The following is a 17,470-nucleotide window of genomic DNA, read 5'->3' as shown; positions in this document are numbered from 1 at the left end:
TAAGCACCAAATAGTCTGTAGCAATATTTTCAAGTATTGTAAAGTAAATTGTGGATCTTTATTAACTGGAGTAAATTGTTAAGCAAATCATTTAAATGTTCAATTCATGTTGCACTGAGATACAGATACCAGAGCAGCCATGTCCACATCTAAAACTCATTAAACATATAAATCTGGCATTTATTGGGCAAAACAAAACAGACAAATGTTGCAATGAAGAGTTACTTGATACATTTACTGTGTACTTCAAGAGAAGGTAAGGCTGAGCATAAATTGAGGAAAAAGAAACAAAAACAGTTTTAACACAAAACTGAACTGTTTCTTGTCATGGAGTGAATAAAGTTTTTTTTCTAGGAAAGAAATTAAGGTCAAACTGGAAAACCCAACATTAATTTTTGTGCATTGTATTACCAAGAAAGGGGGAAAACACATGATTTTCCATGTACTTATTTAGTAAAACATTTGCAAGATTGTGATGCTTACTCTGAGAGTACTCTGAACTTAAGTAAACATTGCGCAACATGTTCTGTGATGACAAATTAATACATTTTGAATCAAGAGGAGTAGACTGCACAGAGCGTTATGATTGGATGTGTTGTGTTATAAAGGTAGACACCAGACAATGTAACAGAAGATCTTCATAACAAAACATCTGTCCATAAAGGATTTTGGGTAAGCACTTCATTTTTTTGTTTCTCTCATCTCATCAGGACTCTGGTCTGGAATTCATCACCCCATTAAACATTCACTTACTAGTGAAAATGTGAGTTCTGTAAATTTTTGGGTTTGTTATTTGTCAGAAGTTAGTTAAAGAAATTATCATTTTTACTGCTTACATTTTTTCAACATGCACTGAAGATAATTGTAACAATTACAGTTTGTTAATTTTTGTTGTTGTCAGATTTATCTAGAAACATGAAACACTCAATATTACTTCATTTGCTGCTCTTCTTGCAAACACACTCTGCTTCCACCTACCGTAAGTATGCTGCAATTATATATATATATATATATTACTGTGGAAACTAGAATTGTTTAATGACGTTGAGTATTACAATAAAGGAGGTAAAATGTGTGATAGTAATTGGAAGTCATGGGGAATAAAACAAACAGAAGTTAATAGTAATTTATTTGAAATAAGTTTTATTATTGAGAGAAATGGTTTGCTCAAACAAGCAAAAGCGAATATCATCTCTTCAAAGTTACTCAAACAGGTTCAGGTTCTTTTGTGACCCTCATCTGGGTAAACGTTAGTACAGTAAATAGACGGATGTACAGAGATTGGACTTTTGTGGCTGTGCGGACTAAACGTGCCATAATAAAACTTTCATTTGAAAGGAGGATTTTAGACCTACCACTAAAGTAAATAAATATACAATAAATGTAAGCAACAGAACCAGTAACTAAGAAAAAAGAATCTTTGCTTATTTGGGTCTATAACCATAACATTCATTTATCATAGGATATTTCCTTATTTGCAGAAGTCATGGGAAGATTGTTCTGTGCCAAAATATTCCAGCATCTATTTCGTGTTTGTACCTGATCATAGAGTTGTCAGTTAATCACATGTGTTTACACAGCTGGATGTGGTTTTTTTAATTTTTTTTTAATTGGTTATTTTGTAGGTGTGGTTGTTTGAAAAGTCAGTTGTATGAAATGGCAAAGAAATATCAATGGGATCTTTCTGTGTCAGCAGGACTTGAATCCATTAAGTATTTGCAGAAAGTGTGAGGCTGACACTGTGCTCATAGTTGTGCAAGTCTGGGTTGGTATTTTACTACTTCAGTTTAAAGTTTTGGAAAATCTTTATTTTAGTGTGCAAGCAATTGTAAAAAAAAATAAAAAAAAAAATAGCTGAGACAGAATAATGACAACACATTAAAATCAAATTGCAATAAGATGACTGGCACAGAGTTTTTCCAGTGACTACATAAATCTCTAGAAAATTTTATACATAATTTTGTTTTCTTCTTCCAGAAAATGTGGCTCTTCGTGGGAAAGCAACTCAGTCAGACCGCTACAGTGTGGTCTTTTTTGGTGCTGCCTACAATGCTATTGATGGAAACCGAGATTCTGACTTTGGCCATGGATCATGTACCCACACTAAAGCCCAACTCAACCCCTGGTGGAGAGTGGATCTACTCGACTGTTATATAATAAACCACATCACCATTACCAACAGAGGAGACTGTTGTGCAGAGCGGATCAATGGAGCAGAGATTCACATTGGTAACTCTTTAGAAGACAATGGCACTGCAAACACTCTGTAAGTGGAGCTTATTAATTACACCGCGTGATACAAGTAGATAAATGACAGATGATTATCGATAAGAGTCAGCCACATTCAAGATGGCTTCCAAAGCTAACTAACGTTACAAAAATGGGTATACATCAGTCAGGTTTACAGATACTGACTTGAAGTTTGGGGTTGTGGTAGCTGAGACTGACCAAATATTAGTCTGTTAGCAAAATATACCCCATTCAAGTCGGCTACCGCAGCTAATCTACATTCCCTAACACAAGAAAGGCTCAAACTTAGACATTAAGCTAAAATGTGAAGCAGTAGCAGCTGTGAGTCATTTACAACGCGTACTCATGACATGGGATATTGCATGAGCATGCAATTATTTTCAAGGCTACAACTTTATCGTTTCCCAACATAAAATATATGTTAGTCTAAAACTATACCCTATAAGGCAATATGCATTTCTTCAAGGAACGCTGGGATTTTATCACTAATTTTTTTCTGGGCATTCTCTCGTGGGAATAAAACAGGTTTTTAGCAATTGATAGTTTTTTTTTTTATTGTACGCACAATGTTACATTTGATTTAAATAATCACATTGTCAAATCTATAGACATGTATATCTGTTTTTGTTGTTGTTTACTACTTAGAAATTCATCATCAAACTTCTTCCATTAGGGTTGCAACAATTTCTTCAGTCCCTGGCACTCATACTATAGAGTTTTCTCAGCATGTGGAGGGACGTTATGTGGTTGTTTTAATACCAGGTTCACAAAGGATTCTTACACTCTGCGAAGTGGAGGTCTATGGTTACCCTGCCCCAACTGGTGAGACCTGCTTTTATTTATTCCAATGCATTCTGTAGCTACACTCTTCTTATTTCAACTCTTCCCTTTTCAGGGGCCTCAATGAGTCACGCTCCTTCATATCACGCTGTCCTCTGCTTCCTCTGTCCCACTCCATCTACCTCCATGTCCTCTTTTAACTCCATTAATTCATTTAACCTATATTAATACAGGTTAGTCTCATTGAGCCTCAAGGACTCATTTACAAGAGACCTGTTTTAAACAAATTTCACAGAAATATAGCTAAATAAATTAAATGAATAAATAAAATAAATATATTCATTTATCTCCTCTTTGTCTTTTTCCTGGCAGCTGCATTTCTAACATCCTTCTACCAATATACCCACAGTCCCTCCTCTGGGCTGGACATGTCCAAACCATCTCATTCTCTGCCCTCTGTAACTTTATCTCCCAGTTGTTCAACCTGTGTTGTACCTCTGATGATCTCATTCCTAATCTTATCCATCCTCGTCACTCCTAAGGAGAACCTCAACATCTTCATTTCTGCCATTTACAGTTCTTTCTCCTGTCTTTTTGTCAATGCCACTATCTCTAAACAATAAAACGTAGCTGCTCTCAACACTGTCTTGTAAACCTTTTATTTGAGCTTTGCTGCCACCATTTTGTCACAAATCACTCCTGAAACTTTTCTCCATCCACCCCATCCTGCCTGGACTCTCTTCTTCTCCTCTTTACCACACTCCCCATTTTCCCAGGACAGTTGACCACAAGTACTTGAAGTCCTGCACCTTTGTGACCTCTGCTCCTTGTAGCCTCACTGTTCCACCTCCTCCCTCTCATTCACACACATGTGCTCTGTCTTACTACGGCTGTTTCATTCCTCTTCGTTCAAGTGCATACCTCCACCTCTCCAAGTTCTCTTCCACCTGTTCCCTGTTCTCACCACAGATCACAATGTCATCTGCAAACATCATAGTCCATAGGGATTCCAGCCTGACCTCATCTGTTAGTTGGTCCATCACCAGAGAAAACAAGAAGGGGCTCAGAGCTGATCCTTGATGCACTCCCACCTCCACCTTGAAGCTACCTTTATTTAGCTTGAATGTACAAGCTAAATAAAAAGTGTAAATCTTGAAGAAGCAGAGTGTGTTCGCAAAAGTTTAGAAAATGTACGCAGTTCATATGTTAGTGTGTGACATCATCACACTCAGTCAAGCATTCTGTGATGTAATACTCAAAAAACAAACAACTTAAACTGTGACCATGCATTGACCATACAAGATATAAAAACGTCTCTATAGTTGTGTAAGATTTGATATTCTATAACTTGTTTATACTCTGAATTAATATTTCCACTATGTAAGGGCCTGATGACTGCCCCCCTCCCCCAATCATGAAGCAAACATGAGTAATATGGAAATTCCTTCTGTGCATTCAAGCGTGCATGCTTTGAGCAAGATAACTTCAAAAATAGGTGAAGTACTGACTTCCATTTTGGTATGTAGCGTCGTCTAGGCATAAGAAAGTTTCCTTTCAAAAATTAGGTTGCCACGTCAAAATCTAAGATGGCTACTGCCATAAATGTCTGTCCATCTTGTGAGATGAATAACTTGAAAAATAAACAACGTGCTGACTTCCATTTTGGTCTGTGGCTTCGTCTAGGTGTAAGAAAAATCAAGAAAATTGAGTTACCACACCAGAATCCAAGATGGCTGCCACCATGCGTATACGTAAATCTGGTGAGGTGGATAATTTGAAAAATAAGCAACGTGCCAACTTCTATTTTGTATGGCTGTGTTTATGTGTAAAAAGATCCTTATGGCCAAGGCCACTATTGGCCACCACTGGCTCCAACATTGTGCTGGTGGTGATGGATAAAATGATAAAATTCACTCATCGGGATTTGTCACTCGGCACTGCCTCAGACAAGCAAAATAAATAAATGAACGTGTAAAAAAACTACTTTTATTCTTATACACAGTGTAACTCATACCCACTTCAACATTTTGAACCAAAACCATTTAGGGTCCACTTGCATTCCCTGATCATTTCCAGTACAGAAAAAATTACAAACATTCACTATTCAAATCCCTCAGCGATGGGAAACATCGACGAACCACATTTTTACTTGTATTACAAAAATACCATTGTTGTGTATTTGGAAATTTGTCACTTTTTGACCAATTTTGTTTTATGTATGATGCATTGCTACCAATAATCTTTTTTCTTACAAAGAAGCACCTTCTGAAATATACTTGCCTATAGGCTTTTCCAAAGCTGTAGAAGTAGTAAATTGAAAATTTAATGGAAATTGACAAATAACAAGCAACAATACAGTAAAAGCAATTAATGGTAGTAACGATATGGGCAGCACGGTGGTGCAACTGGTAGAGCTGCTGCCTCTCAGCGAGCAGGTCCCTGGTTCAAACCCCGGTCCAGGGGCCCTTCTAGGTGGAGTTTGCATGTTCTCTCTGTGCATGCGTGGGTTTTCTCCGGGTACTCCGGTTTCTTCCCACAGACCAAAAACATGCATGTTAGGCTGATTGGTAACTCTAAAATTGTCCCTAGGTGTGAGTGAGAGAGTGAATGGTTGTTTGTCTCGTTTGTCTCTATGTGTCCCTGTGATGGACTTGTGACTCGTCCAGGGTGTACCCCGCCCCTCGCACAGTGATTGCTGGACATGGGCACCAGCGACCCCCGTGACCCAAAATGGAAGAAGCGGGTAAAGATAATGGATGGATGGATGGATGGATGGTAGTAAAGGTGCTTCAATACGCTGGTACTCTTAATTAGTTGCATCACTGGAATGAGCAAAAATGTGACAATAGTTGCATTTCAGTGTGTCCCAACAACAACAAAAAAACAATCAAAAACCAGAGCCCTCGTTGTGCTGATGGCCTCAAGGCAAACTATTTATATCAAACCTGACATTTTTTAATTTTGTTGTTTTTCAGAAGATAATGTGGCAGTTTATGGAAAAGCTTCACAGTCAACAGTTTATCCCGGAGCTATTGCTTATTACGCTATAGATGGGAATCGTGCCAGCCTCTGGGACCAAGGTTCTTGCAGCGCCACAAACAATGACTTCAACCCCTGGTGGAGACTGGATCTGGGCAGAACCCATAAAGTGTTCTATATTAACATAACCAACAGGGTAGAACATCCAGAACGGATAAAGGGTGCTGAAATTCGTATTGGAGATTTACTTGATAACAATGGAAACAACAATCCCAGGTGGTGCACACTCCTTACTCTCTTTCTTTTACCAATTAAAATAAAATCTCAGTAGAGCATTGATCCTCTTGTTTGTTAAATTATTTTGCTAAAATTGCATTTCTTTCAGCTTATGCTTGAATCACAATTTTTTTTCTCTCTGACAGGTGTGCTGTGATCTCAAGCATTGGTCCAGGTTTTACTGAAACCTTTCAGTGCAATGGGATGGATGGTCGATACATCAACGTTGTAATACCTGGAAGAAAAGAGTATCTGACTCTGTGTGAGCTGGAGGTGTATGCCTCCAAATTAGACAAGGTCTCAAAATGCTGAAAAATGTTGCAAAATAATATGACAACATTTTGCTTTGGAACTGTAGCTTTAAGATCCGTTCCCCTGACTATGACCTCTGACCCTTGGGTTGTTTTGAACCATGATTTACACCAAAGATCATTTTGTCTGTTTTGCCCATCCTGATGTGTTCGTCTGATGTCCATCTTTGTTTATTGCTGAGCAAAGAAACAGGTTTACTCTGTCAATTTTTGTTAGAAGCAAAGTAAAAGTTTCCAGTAACTACCTAAGATGAAATATTTTTCTCACTGTGAGACTCATGTCGGCTTAAAGTGTAAGCTGGCTTAAAGTTGCTTCTACACAACTTCTCATCAGCTGTCGCCCTCACTGACCCCTGAAGTGGTCACAGTGACTTACGGCTACCTTGTGCAGTTTCTGGTCAGTCCTCTCCTTGTGGTTTATCCTGATCTGATCCACCAGCAATATTCCAGAAAGATGAGTGAACTTGTGCCCTCAAACTGACCTGGTAAGGAGCAGAAACCTGGTGACAGGAATGAAACTTTGGGTCTGGTTGTGCTGGTTATACTGAAGCAACTGGATAAAACATTCCCTGGATTGCAGCGATAATAACTTGATCTGGTCACACTAAATATCATCTCTCAACCAAATTCCAAAATAAATAGTTTATCAAAACGTTAAACTTTGCCTAAATTTGTGTGTATATAAAAACAAAAATTCCTGCTCAAACAAATAATTTTGACTTAAAATAAAGACAATTAATCCTTGACTGATTAATTATTGTTGATTATTATTTTTGTAATTACTTTACTACTTTTCAAACAAGTTATTCTCCAGATCATTATGCTTTATCAATTGTGTTGTTCAATGTGTTTATTGTTGGTGATGATTCTTTATTTGATTTAAAAAAAAAATAGTGAATAAAACATCAAAGACAAATTTGGTCTTCATTTGGATGAATTTGTTATTTGTAATTTCATTTGTTAGGATATAGAAATCCCTAGAGTTAACAGATTCTACTTCAGTGACTGAGTTCTGATTACTAAAAGTTGAATACTTAAGCAAGTGCAAAACAAATAATAAACGTGTAAAGTGACGAGCAAGTGTCTCCCTTCTGACTCCATTTACTCATATATGATACATTTTATGGTGCTCTGTGTGAGGCCTTTGCCGGAGACAGCGTCTCCACGAAACAGCTGAGACTTCAGAGACCTATCTCACACAAAGACTATGAATGGGATGTCTCCTTCAGCCAGCGTCTAAAACAGAGTCAATAAAAGTCCATCAAGCAGGAAATAACGTTGCTTTCATTACACATACTCCACTAGACTGAGGAACAGCTTCTACCCTGAGGCTGTTAGACTCATGAATCTCTAACTAGAATAATCACTGTGAAAAACCATATCATGTTGCTGCTGATCTGTTTCATGTTGCTGCTGATCTGTTTCAATGTTGATGTGTTCATGCGTGCACATCCGCTCACAGACTCATGTTCATGTTTGTGCTGATGTTCAATGTTTTATGTTATGAGTGCTTAGTGTATATTTAGTTTATGTTTTTCTTAGTTCATATCTTAGATGTCATTACTGTTTTTCTTTTACATTTTATTGTTGGATGTAACTGGGACCCTGTGTACATAATTTCGCTCCACCACATGTACCACATGAGGTACGAATGACAATAAAGAAACTCTGACTCTCTGACTCTGACATAACACAAAGAAGACTGACCCGAAGTCCTTCTCGATGGCTTCCCCAAATTCCTCCCATGCCCTAGTTTTTGCTTCCACAAGCACAGAAGCCACAGTCTTTCTGACCATCCTGTACCTGTTAGCTGCTTCATTAGTCCTCTGAAACAACCGAGGGCCAATCGGTAGGTGGAGAACGACAGTGTGACCTGGAGGGGCGTGATTGGGAGGAACGGCCTCTCTGACTTGATCTCGAGCGTTGTTCTGTTGTTGGACTTCTGTGCTAGTCATAGTTTGTCCATCACAAACACCATGTTCAAACGGGGTGTCCATCATAAGTATACTTGACACCAGGACGTCCTAGGTCGTAGATCTATGATTGCCTTTGTAGTTATGTCAACTGATTTGCGGCCATTTGTTTTGGACAATCGGGTGAAGAGAGGAGCTCAGCTGTCAAATGGTCACCACCTGGTAGTGAGTTGGATCAGATGGGGGCGGAAGATGCTGGACAGACTCAGTAGACCCAAACATATAGTGAGGGTCTGCTGGGAACGCCTGGCAAAAGAACCCATCAGAAAGATCTTTTACTCACATTTCCCGGAGAGCTTTAACCGCATCCCAACTGAGGTGGGGGACACCGAGTTTGAGTGGGGCATGTTCTGCAACTAAGTTATTGAAGTGGCTGCCTTGAGTTGTGGCCACAAGGTTGTCGGTGCTTCTCGCAGTGGCCATCCTTGAACTCGGTGGTGGACATCCCGGGTTAAGGAGGCTGTCAAGCTGAAGAAGGAGTCCTATTGGTCCTTGTCGGCTGTTGGGACTCTGGAGGCTGCTGAGGAATACTGGAGGGCCAAGTGGTCCACAGCCTTGGCTGTTGCTGAGGCAAAAGCTCAGATGTGGGAGAGTTTGGTGAGGTCTTGGACAAAGACTCTCGGTTGGCTCCGAGGAGATTCAGGCAAACCATCAGGCAGCTGAGGTAAGAAGAAAGCAGCTCTTTACTAACACTGTGTTCAGCAAAGGTGGGGTGCTATTGACCTCAACCAGTGATGTTGTCAGGAAGTGGAAGGAATACTTCTTGGACCTTCTCAATTCTACCGGCATGTCTTCCATGGAGGAAGCAGAGTTGGTCTGTCCAAAACCACGGCTGAGGTCGCCAAGGTAGTTAAAAGGGGTGGATGAGATTTGTCCTGATTTCCTTAAGGCTCTGGATGTTGTGGGGCTGTCTTGGTTGACACACCTTTGCAACATTGTGTGGGCATCGGGGGCAATGCCACCACATTGGAAGACTGGGGTAGTGGCTCCCCTCTTCAAAAATGGGGACCGGAGGGTGTGCTCCAGTTACAGGGCTCTCACTTTCCTTATCCTCCCTGGTAAGGTCTATTCAGGGGTTGTGGAGAAGTGAGTCTGATCATTGGTCGAACCTCAGATCCAGGAGGAACAATGCAGGTTCCGTCCTGGTCGTGGAACACAGGACCAGCTCTTTACCCTCACTACAGTCCTCGAGAGCTCATGGGAGTTTGCCCATCCAGTCTACATGTGTTTTGTGGACTTAGAGAAGGCATTCAACCGTGTTCCTCGGGGTTCGCTGTGGGGGATGCTCCGTGAGTATGGAATTGGGGTCCCATTGTTACTTTCATTTATTCAGCCTTTATTTATACAGGTTAATCCCATTGAGCCTCGGGGACTCATTTACAAGAGAGACCTAAATTTTAACAGAGTGATGACAACAGTGGACAAAAATGACAATAATAGAAAATCATAAAGGATGCGTACAATTTTAATATTTTTTAACAAGTGAAAATAAAATAGTAATTAAAAGGATAATTTAAAAGAAAAGGTGCAGTGGAGTGGGTAGAAGATAAGACCATTAAAATCAACCATGTGCTCAGTTCCTTGGCCAGTTTGTAACACAGCCAGTCAGATAGTAGACCAAATGTATTAATTGAAATACAACAAACACTTTATAGAATCAGCATGATGGGGCTTACAGTAAACTTTATATGGGTTCCACATCACGGGGTTATGGGGAATGAAATGGCAGACAGGATTGCTAATGAGAGCACCATCAAGTACTGGTTGATATTAATGTTAGGTTTAGTATAACAGAAATAAATGGTATAATAAAACGAAAGAGAGGAGGCAAAAGTTATGGGAGGTAGAAAGGAAAGGGCGGTGGTTTTATAAAATCCAAAGGAAAATATGAGAAAGGAGAATAACGGAAAGGAACGGGAGAGAAGAGACAATTATTTCATGACTCAGAATTGGGCACACTGGACTGAATAGCACATTATTTTTAATAGGGAAATATCATGCAGGGAAATGTGAGTGTGGGAAGATGAGACAATAGAACACATTGTTTTGCATTGCAGGAGTTACCAGATACAATGAAACAAGTTCATTAGGAATCTTAGTAATATGAAAGTGAAATTGGACATTGCTGATTTTTTTGTAGAAAGATTCAGGAAGCAGAGGATATCAGACTTTATTTTACTTTGTAAAACGGATTTATTTTTTTTTTTGGTCATGTGGCTCACACTCCTTACCAGGTGGTGGCGGTACAGCTTCCTTCAGTTGTTTGTCAACCACCAATATAATGAAATAGAAGAAGAAGGACGTTTGCGCATGCGCTGTCGACGTCAAGCCGTTTCGTAAGAAACTTTTGTTATTGTCACTGTGAGTTACCAGCAAACTACAAAGTGCTTCACAAAAACGGACCAGTATCGAACAAACATCTTAGGGGAGGAGAAGAAGTGGTTCCGAAGAGGCGGATGAAGTCAACTGTGTAAGTGACTTACGTTCAGTAAACAACGAGCTAACAGCTAACATTTCGTTCTTCAAACATAGCGGCTTGTCGGTGTTTTGAAAATAAATGAGAATCTGTTAAATATAGTATTAGTGTTTAGCGTATTAGATCTTTTAGCGTATCGTTTAGCCTACATCTTAGTGTATATTTTAGATCCTTGTATACTTTTTTATTGTTTATATTTTTGCTATTTTGGGGTGTAACTGACCATCCATCCATTTTCTTCCTCTTATCCGGGGTGGGGTCGCGGGGGTAGCAGCCTAATAGGGAGGCCCAGACTTCCCTCTCCCCAGCCACATGGTCCAGCTCCTCCGGGGGAATCCTTCCCAGGCCAGCCGAGAAACATAGTCCCTCCAGCGTGTCCTGGGTCTTCCTCTGGGTCTCCTCCCGGTGGGACGTGTCCAGAACACCTCACCAGGGAGGTGTCCAGAAGGCATCCTAACCAGATGCCCGAGCCACCTCAACTGGCTCCTCTCGACGTGGAGAAGCAGCGGCTCTACTCTGAGTCCCTCCCGGATGATGGAGCTTCTCACCCTATCTCTGAGGGAGAGCCTAGACACCCTGCGGAGAAAACTCATTTTGGCCGCTTGTATCCGAGATCTCGTTCTTTCGGTCACAGCCCAAAGCTCATGACCATAGATGAGGGTTGGAACGTAGATCCATCGGTAAGTGGAGAGCTTCGCCTTTTAACTCAGCTCTCTCTTCACCACGACAGACCGGTACAGCGCCCGCTTCACTGCAGACGCTGCACCTATCCTATGTAACCTATGTAACTGTGACCTTGAGTACCCAATTTCGTTCCACCTCATGTACCACATGTGAGTGACATAAAGAACGTTGAACCAATAGTTGCCCAGCCTGTAGAGTGGATGTTCCGGCCGCACCACGCTCCTGCCCGGCAGAGACGCGGACTGCTTGTCCCGCGGGGAGCGTCTTCATCCACCTTCAGCTGTGCGCCCAGTTGTTTTACGCACAGCGTCTCCAGACAGCTCTGCAGGACGCGCCACAACTGCTGTGTTGGAACTCCTGCATACATTACTGCGGTGCATAACATTTCAGACATAATAAATAAGCATACAGTAAAAAATAAAAAAATACGAGTGAAATGTTTGATGTGTAACATTACATCACGTATCAAAACAACGGCACTAATTTGTCAAAATAACCGCGATCAAAATGTCGAAAAGACAATCCAATTTATTATCTAAAATAAATGGATGGATGGATCGTCCTTAGCTGGACAACTGAGAATTGAAGCAAAAGCAGTGGCAATTGAGATTGGAGCAGAACAACGCGCAGGACTGAATTCAGCAGAGTTCGGGTCGGACGGTGGGGGGGGTTAGGACGCTTGACAGAATCGGACCTGCATTCACACACAGGCTTGTTAATTGTTGTTGTGCTCAAATAGTAATTTCAATTCAACCTTTTATTTATACAGGTTGTTAGTCTCATTGAGCCTCGTCATTTACAACAGAGACCTGTTTTTAATCAATCTAATCAAATGTTTACAGATGTTTTAACAACCTGTTAAAATACACCAAAATGCAGGAAATGGCATCTCTTTTGTTCCAAATTTTCCAGGGGAGGACCCACAAACTTCATAAAGCACCGTTCTACAAAGTGTTTTAAGTTGATGCCTGTCATTCACACACGCTAATACATTTGGAAAACAAACAGGCACCAAAGACAACGTTTGCAACTTTTTAAAAGTTAAGACTGCGTGTTGCAGCACCTCAGACTGAAGAAGTCTTTTGGATAAAAGACTAAATGTTTCAACAAAGAATAATCTGTCCAGAGGACCTGACTCAACCTCGTTAGACACTGATGGAGAACTTCCTGGTGTTGCAGGAGTGTCGTTTTAAAAGCTTCAAACTTGTATAAATACAGTCTGTGTTGCCTTCTGTCCCTCAGGAGACGACTTCTCTGATCGCCATGGAGACGACGGATGAACGAGGAGACATCCAGAGTCAGCAGGTTAATTACCTCATGTTTTTAGAAACGGAACAGATGATCCAAGTCCGATGGAACAAATGATTCTGCTGCTTTTACCTACTGTATTTAGCTTAGCTTGCTTCATCTCTATTTTAGCTTGTTTTAACTTTTAACATATTTGTTTTAGCGCTTTTGGTTTCAGTCATTCAGCATTCACTTTTATTTGGAAATTTCTTTAGTTTTTAATGTTTTTCTCCCTGTCCTCCCCTGTTCCTCCTCCTCCTCCCCTGTTCCTCCTCCTCAGTGCAGTAACTGTGAGTGCTCATTGGCCAGATGCTGGTGTCTGGACTGTGATGAGGCTCTGTGTGACGATTGTGTGTCGGACCATCGGCGGGTCACGTTGACCAGATCGCATCGCCTCCTGAACCAGCCGTCAGACGGTGAGCTCACAGCAGACGCAACGTCTCGCCCCGACAGGAAGCTGATCAGATGCACGCTTAGCTGTGTGGCAGAACGTTTATGTAGAAGGAAGTGACTTCATAATGTTGAGAAAATATTACTGTAAAGAGCTGATTGCTTTTTAAGGTTAATTAGTTGTGGCAACCATCTTGAATGGAGTATAATTCATAATTCTTCATCGGTAGACGTTCTCCCTGTGATTACTTCCTGAAAGTTGCATTCATCTCTGTAATTTGATTAAAAACAAGTCCATCCTAGGATTCAACAGTTTGTAGAACCTCCTTTTATCTACAATCATTCTCAAGCCCAGACCATCAGCTGTTTGCTGCAGTGCATTTTGGGTAAATGTCTGTCTTTTGGTCCGGTTCTGGTCCAGAAGTCTTGTGGCTCCTTCAGATAAAGCTTCCCAACCAACGTCGTGCTGCCATGTTGCTTTTAGAGTGACGAGGCGTTGACCTTTGACCTGCTCACTTTCTCTTCAGACTCCCTCTGAGCTGGTTTCATTTCGTCAGACTTGTTGCACGATTCTGACGTCTGTGTTGTTTTTATCCTCAGATTCAGGTTTTGTTTCTCCTACGAAGTTCTGCAAACTCCACTCGTCTGAGCCCCTCAAGCTCTTCTGTCTCACCTGTGTCCAGCTCACCTGTAGAGACTGTCAGCTGGTGTCTCATAAGAACCACAGGTGCGCAAGTCAGACCACCTCACAGTCACGGTGTTTAGATGTTAGTTTTGTTTCACATGGCGAGCTGTTCGGAGCCCTCACCTTTGCTTCTGGTTCCTCTCAGTTTCGGTTTCGTCAGCGAAGTATCAGAAAATCTGAAGAAGCAGCTGGACTCCTACAGACAGCTGCTCGGACAAAAGATGGAAGAATCAACAAGAAGTCTGCGGGACATGGAGACTAGGTACTGACTGGGTCTGTGACCCATTCTGAAAACATCTGAATAATGTAAAGGTGGTTTATTTTATTTATTGTTTTACTTCAATCATTAAAACTAAGGCATCATCAAAAGACAACACTAGAACTTCTTCATTGCTCCATCATCACTGTCAGAATATGTATTAGGTGATGATAATGTTGCAAATGGGGGTTGAACGAGTATATAATTTTTAAACTCAACATTAACATAATAAAACCCGAGTAGAACTCGAGTATTTGATGACGTCATAGATCTCAAGATACAAAAATAAATAAATAAATAAAACCGCAAAAAAAGGTAATTATTTACCAAAAAAAAAGACCAACAAAACATTGGGAGCGTATATTATGCTCCTACCATTTATCATACTGCAAATAAGTCACAGGAAACACTAAACTATTAGTTATTATTATTATTAAACTGCAAACGTGAAGAAACATGCAGCACGTCAAAAACGAAACTTAAACCGAAACTGGTTCTGGTTGGGTGGATTGGACCCGGTGTTACACCATAGTCTGTGACCTGCAACAGTGCAACACCGCCCCCTACGGTCATACGTGGTCACATAATATGACGTCACTACGGATACCCGACGTTACATTTTTAACATCGATAGATGTACTAGCAATCGATGTGTAGATTACTCGAGTACTCTGTTAATGCCCTAGTTACGAAGTGATTTAAAACCTGACTTTTAGTGTTGCAGCCTGATGTGCAGGTTTGGTTTATTTGTCATATGCGAATCAACACAAGGTCAACAATGCAATGAAATGCTAAGAACTAGAAGAACCGTCTCAACTCGCCTAAACAAGCGACCGGTTCATATAACGACAAATATGTTCTTAATCTCAACGGGACTTTACCTGGTAAAACAAAGGTTAAATAAAATAATATACTACAAGGATTTTAATATTCAGATAATTTATTAGTGGAGGTTATGAAGGGTACACAAAATCTGAATTCCTGGACATTTCAGCATTAAACCTTTTTTCAGATCCCATTTTTAACCGTATTTTAAAATTTGCAGTATCCTTTGTAAAAACCTAAAACATTTGTTCTATTAAGTTTTGGCCCACGTAGGTCCCTCAAAGTGGAACTAACCTCATTAAGCTAGCTGTGCTGACAGGTTATGACCAGAGTTTTCACTTTTCATCACTAGTGTTTCTGTCTTACCTGCTCCCTTGAACAAACATTAATTTACTGCATTTTGCTGCATCAGCACCAGTGCTTTTCTCTTTTTCATCCTCTCTCTCTGCTCCACCTTTTACCTTTGGCTGTCTCTCGCTCCAATCTACACGCTATATACCCAAACCGGAGAAACGATGGACGTACAGAGATGAACACACAAACATAACCTTCGTGACCTGTGTGTCTCTGCTTTGCTCAGTCTGCTGTGACAGACACAGCCTGAGAAAGAGGAAGGGCAGAGACCAGGCAAGAGCAGCTTGTTTATTTAAAATAATCGTACGCGGCTCAAACCGAGCCTTTAGTCCAGTCCCTCTGTGGGCACTGAGCAGGCCAGGCCACCGGGAAATGTCTCTGCACTTCCGACGGCCAGTTCGCCCCTGCATTAGATTGTTCACAAAAGCACAGGAACTTATGCATAGTGCAAAACTAATTATATTTTTGTATTGTTGTTTTTTTTTAGGGGTGCACCGATTGCAGTTTTCTGGCCGATCACCTATTTCTAAAAAGTCTGACTTGCCGATTCCGATTTAGTTTTATAAGCGACACTGTCGGGTGTTATAAGGTCACAATGCACCTTCAATGTTCCAATATTATTTTATTGAAAAACAGACCCTTGAACAACATCCTACAAACAATACAAACTTGTTTAAACTGGTCATGAGGTAGTGCTCTGAAATTTTAATGAAGTTCAGACAATTGTTAAAACTAAAAACGATCAAATCAGTTTCTCATGCAAGTATCGGCCGATTTCTCAAAATTAAGGAAATCGGGGCCGATTTATCGGTGCACACCTAGTTTTTCTTATAATATTGCGCATGACTGAACATATAGGGGCGGTTATTTTTTTTAAGAGCAGAAGCGGAAATGCGAAGGAGCAGCTCTGATGTGATATTGGGAAGCTTTGTTTAAAATTATAGTTTTATTTAGTTATAGTTTTACAGTCACCCTTTGTCAGGCGGGTTGAAAAATATGCAGTGTATTACTTCAAATGCACAGATACGGCCGCGCGCCTCCACGTCTGCTCCAGACCACGCAGCTGAATTACTCGCCACTCGGACGGACAACGGAGAACCGTTCGGTGCATGCACGCCAAACAGAAACTGAAACTAACCGCTTGTGTATGTTGACCTGCATCAAGAGTGAGCCATTGATGGGAAGCCATTGGTGGGAAGCCATTGACTGGTCTGGGAAGCTCAGTCCTCACCTCCTTCTACAGGTGTGCAGTGGAGAGCATCCTGTGCTCCAGCATCAACGTGTGGCATGGAGGCTGCACAGCTGCAGAAAGAAAAGCTTTGCAGAGAGTGGTGAAGGCTGCACAGAAGATGTTGGAGTCAGCCTCCCCACCACCAAAGACATTTACACCTCCAAAGAGTTTTACGTCCGATCCTCTTCCTGACACAACCCTCGCCAGTTACCCAGGCTTGGAATCAGAACCAGAGATGCACGGGCTTGTGCTCCCTGGTGGCTGAACAGCTGTGGCTGAGTAGTCAGAGCGGTTATCCTCTATTATAATATAATATTCATATAATTTCTGTTATATTTGATTTAAGAGTTGTTGTTTTTTTTTTAATATGTATTCCTTTAAATCTGAGTCGTGTAAAATTGTTAATCTTAACCTGAAATTAATTTTGGAAACCACAGACAGCACATCCTCTGTACTAAAATGGAAGTGGGACAGCCAGACTTTTTATGAGCACACAGTTGTAAAAATCCTCCTTCTCTGATGGTATGGGGGTGCATTAGTGGAAAGGCACTATAAAAGCAGAAAACTACAGATTTTAGTCAAGTCAAAAGTCACTTTACTGTCAAAAGAACATCTGCTTCCATCCAGCACAGAAGATCTAGAACTTCAGAACAAAATGAATCCCCTCCAAAACCTGCGCCAGCTGGTCTTATCAAGTCCTCCAAAACCTG

At 40.9% G+C, this 17,470-nt stretch overlaps 2 protein-coding genes across 2 annotated transcripts in view; both read left to right on the top strand.

Moving 5' to 3' along the window:
- Positions 1–632: 632 nt before the first annotated feature.
- Positions 633–9,232, top strand: si:ch211-215k15.4. The gene is made up of 7 exons (XM_037676553.1): positions 633–672; positions 902–979; positions 1,978–2,266; positions 2,924–3,072; positions 6,006–6,285; positions 6,432–6,582; positions 9,026–9,232. The coding sequence occupies exons 2-7, from the start codon at positions 916–918 to the stop codon at positions 9,230–9,232; spliced, it is 1,140 nt and encodes a 379-aa protein (XP_037532481.1). The 5' UTR covers positions 633–672; positions 902–915.
- Positions 9,233–13,534: 4,302 nt separating this feature from the next.
- trim33l (tripartite motif containing 33, like) overlaps positions 13,535–17,470 on the top strand; it is a 15,233-nt gene continuing 11,297 nt past the window's right edge. Inside the window, exons 1-3 of the mRNA XM_037676552.1 lie at positions 13,535–13,553; positions 14,007–14,133; positions 14,237–14,353. Of these exons, the coding sequence (XP_037532480.1) occupies positions 13,535–13,553; positions 14,007–14,133; positions 14,237–14,353 (263 nt within the window). The remainder of the gene's footprint in view (positions 13,554–14,006; positions 14,134–14,236; positions 14,354–17,470) is intronic.

Source organism: Nematolebias whitei, chromosome 5, assembly GCF_014905685.2.
Source record: "Nematolebias whitei isolate Nwh7 chromosome 5, NemWhi1, whole genome shotgun sequence".
NCBI lineage: Eukaryota > Metazoa > Chordata > Actinopteri > Cyprinodontiformes > Rivulidae > Nematolebias > Nematolebias whitei.
Note: the sequence above shows the minus strand (reverse complement) of the source record. Positions and strands in the feature narration are given on the sequence as shown.

Coding starts and splice junctions, on each gene's coding strand:
- si:ch211-215k15.4 (XM_037676553.1), top strand. CDS start 916: ATGAAACACTCAATATTACTTCATTTGCTGCTCTTCTTGCAAACACAC. Junction 2,267..2,923: donor AATGGCACTGCAAACACTCT/GTAAGTGGAGCT, acceptor TTCTTCCATTAG/GGTTGCAACAATTTCTTCAG. Junction 6,583..9,025: donor ATGCCTCCAAATTAGACAAG/GTCTCAAAATGC, acceptor TCCCGGGTTAAG/GAGGCTGTCAAGCTGAAGAA.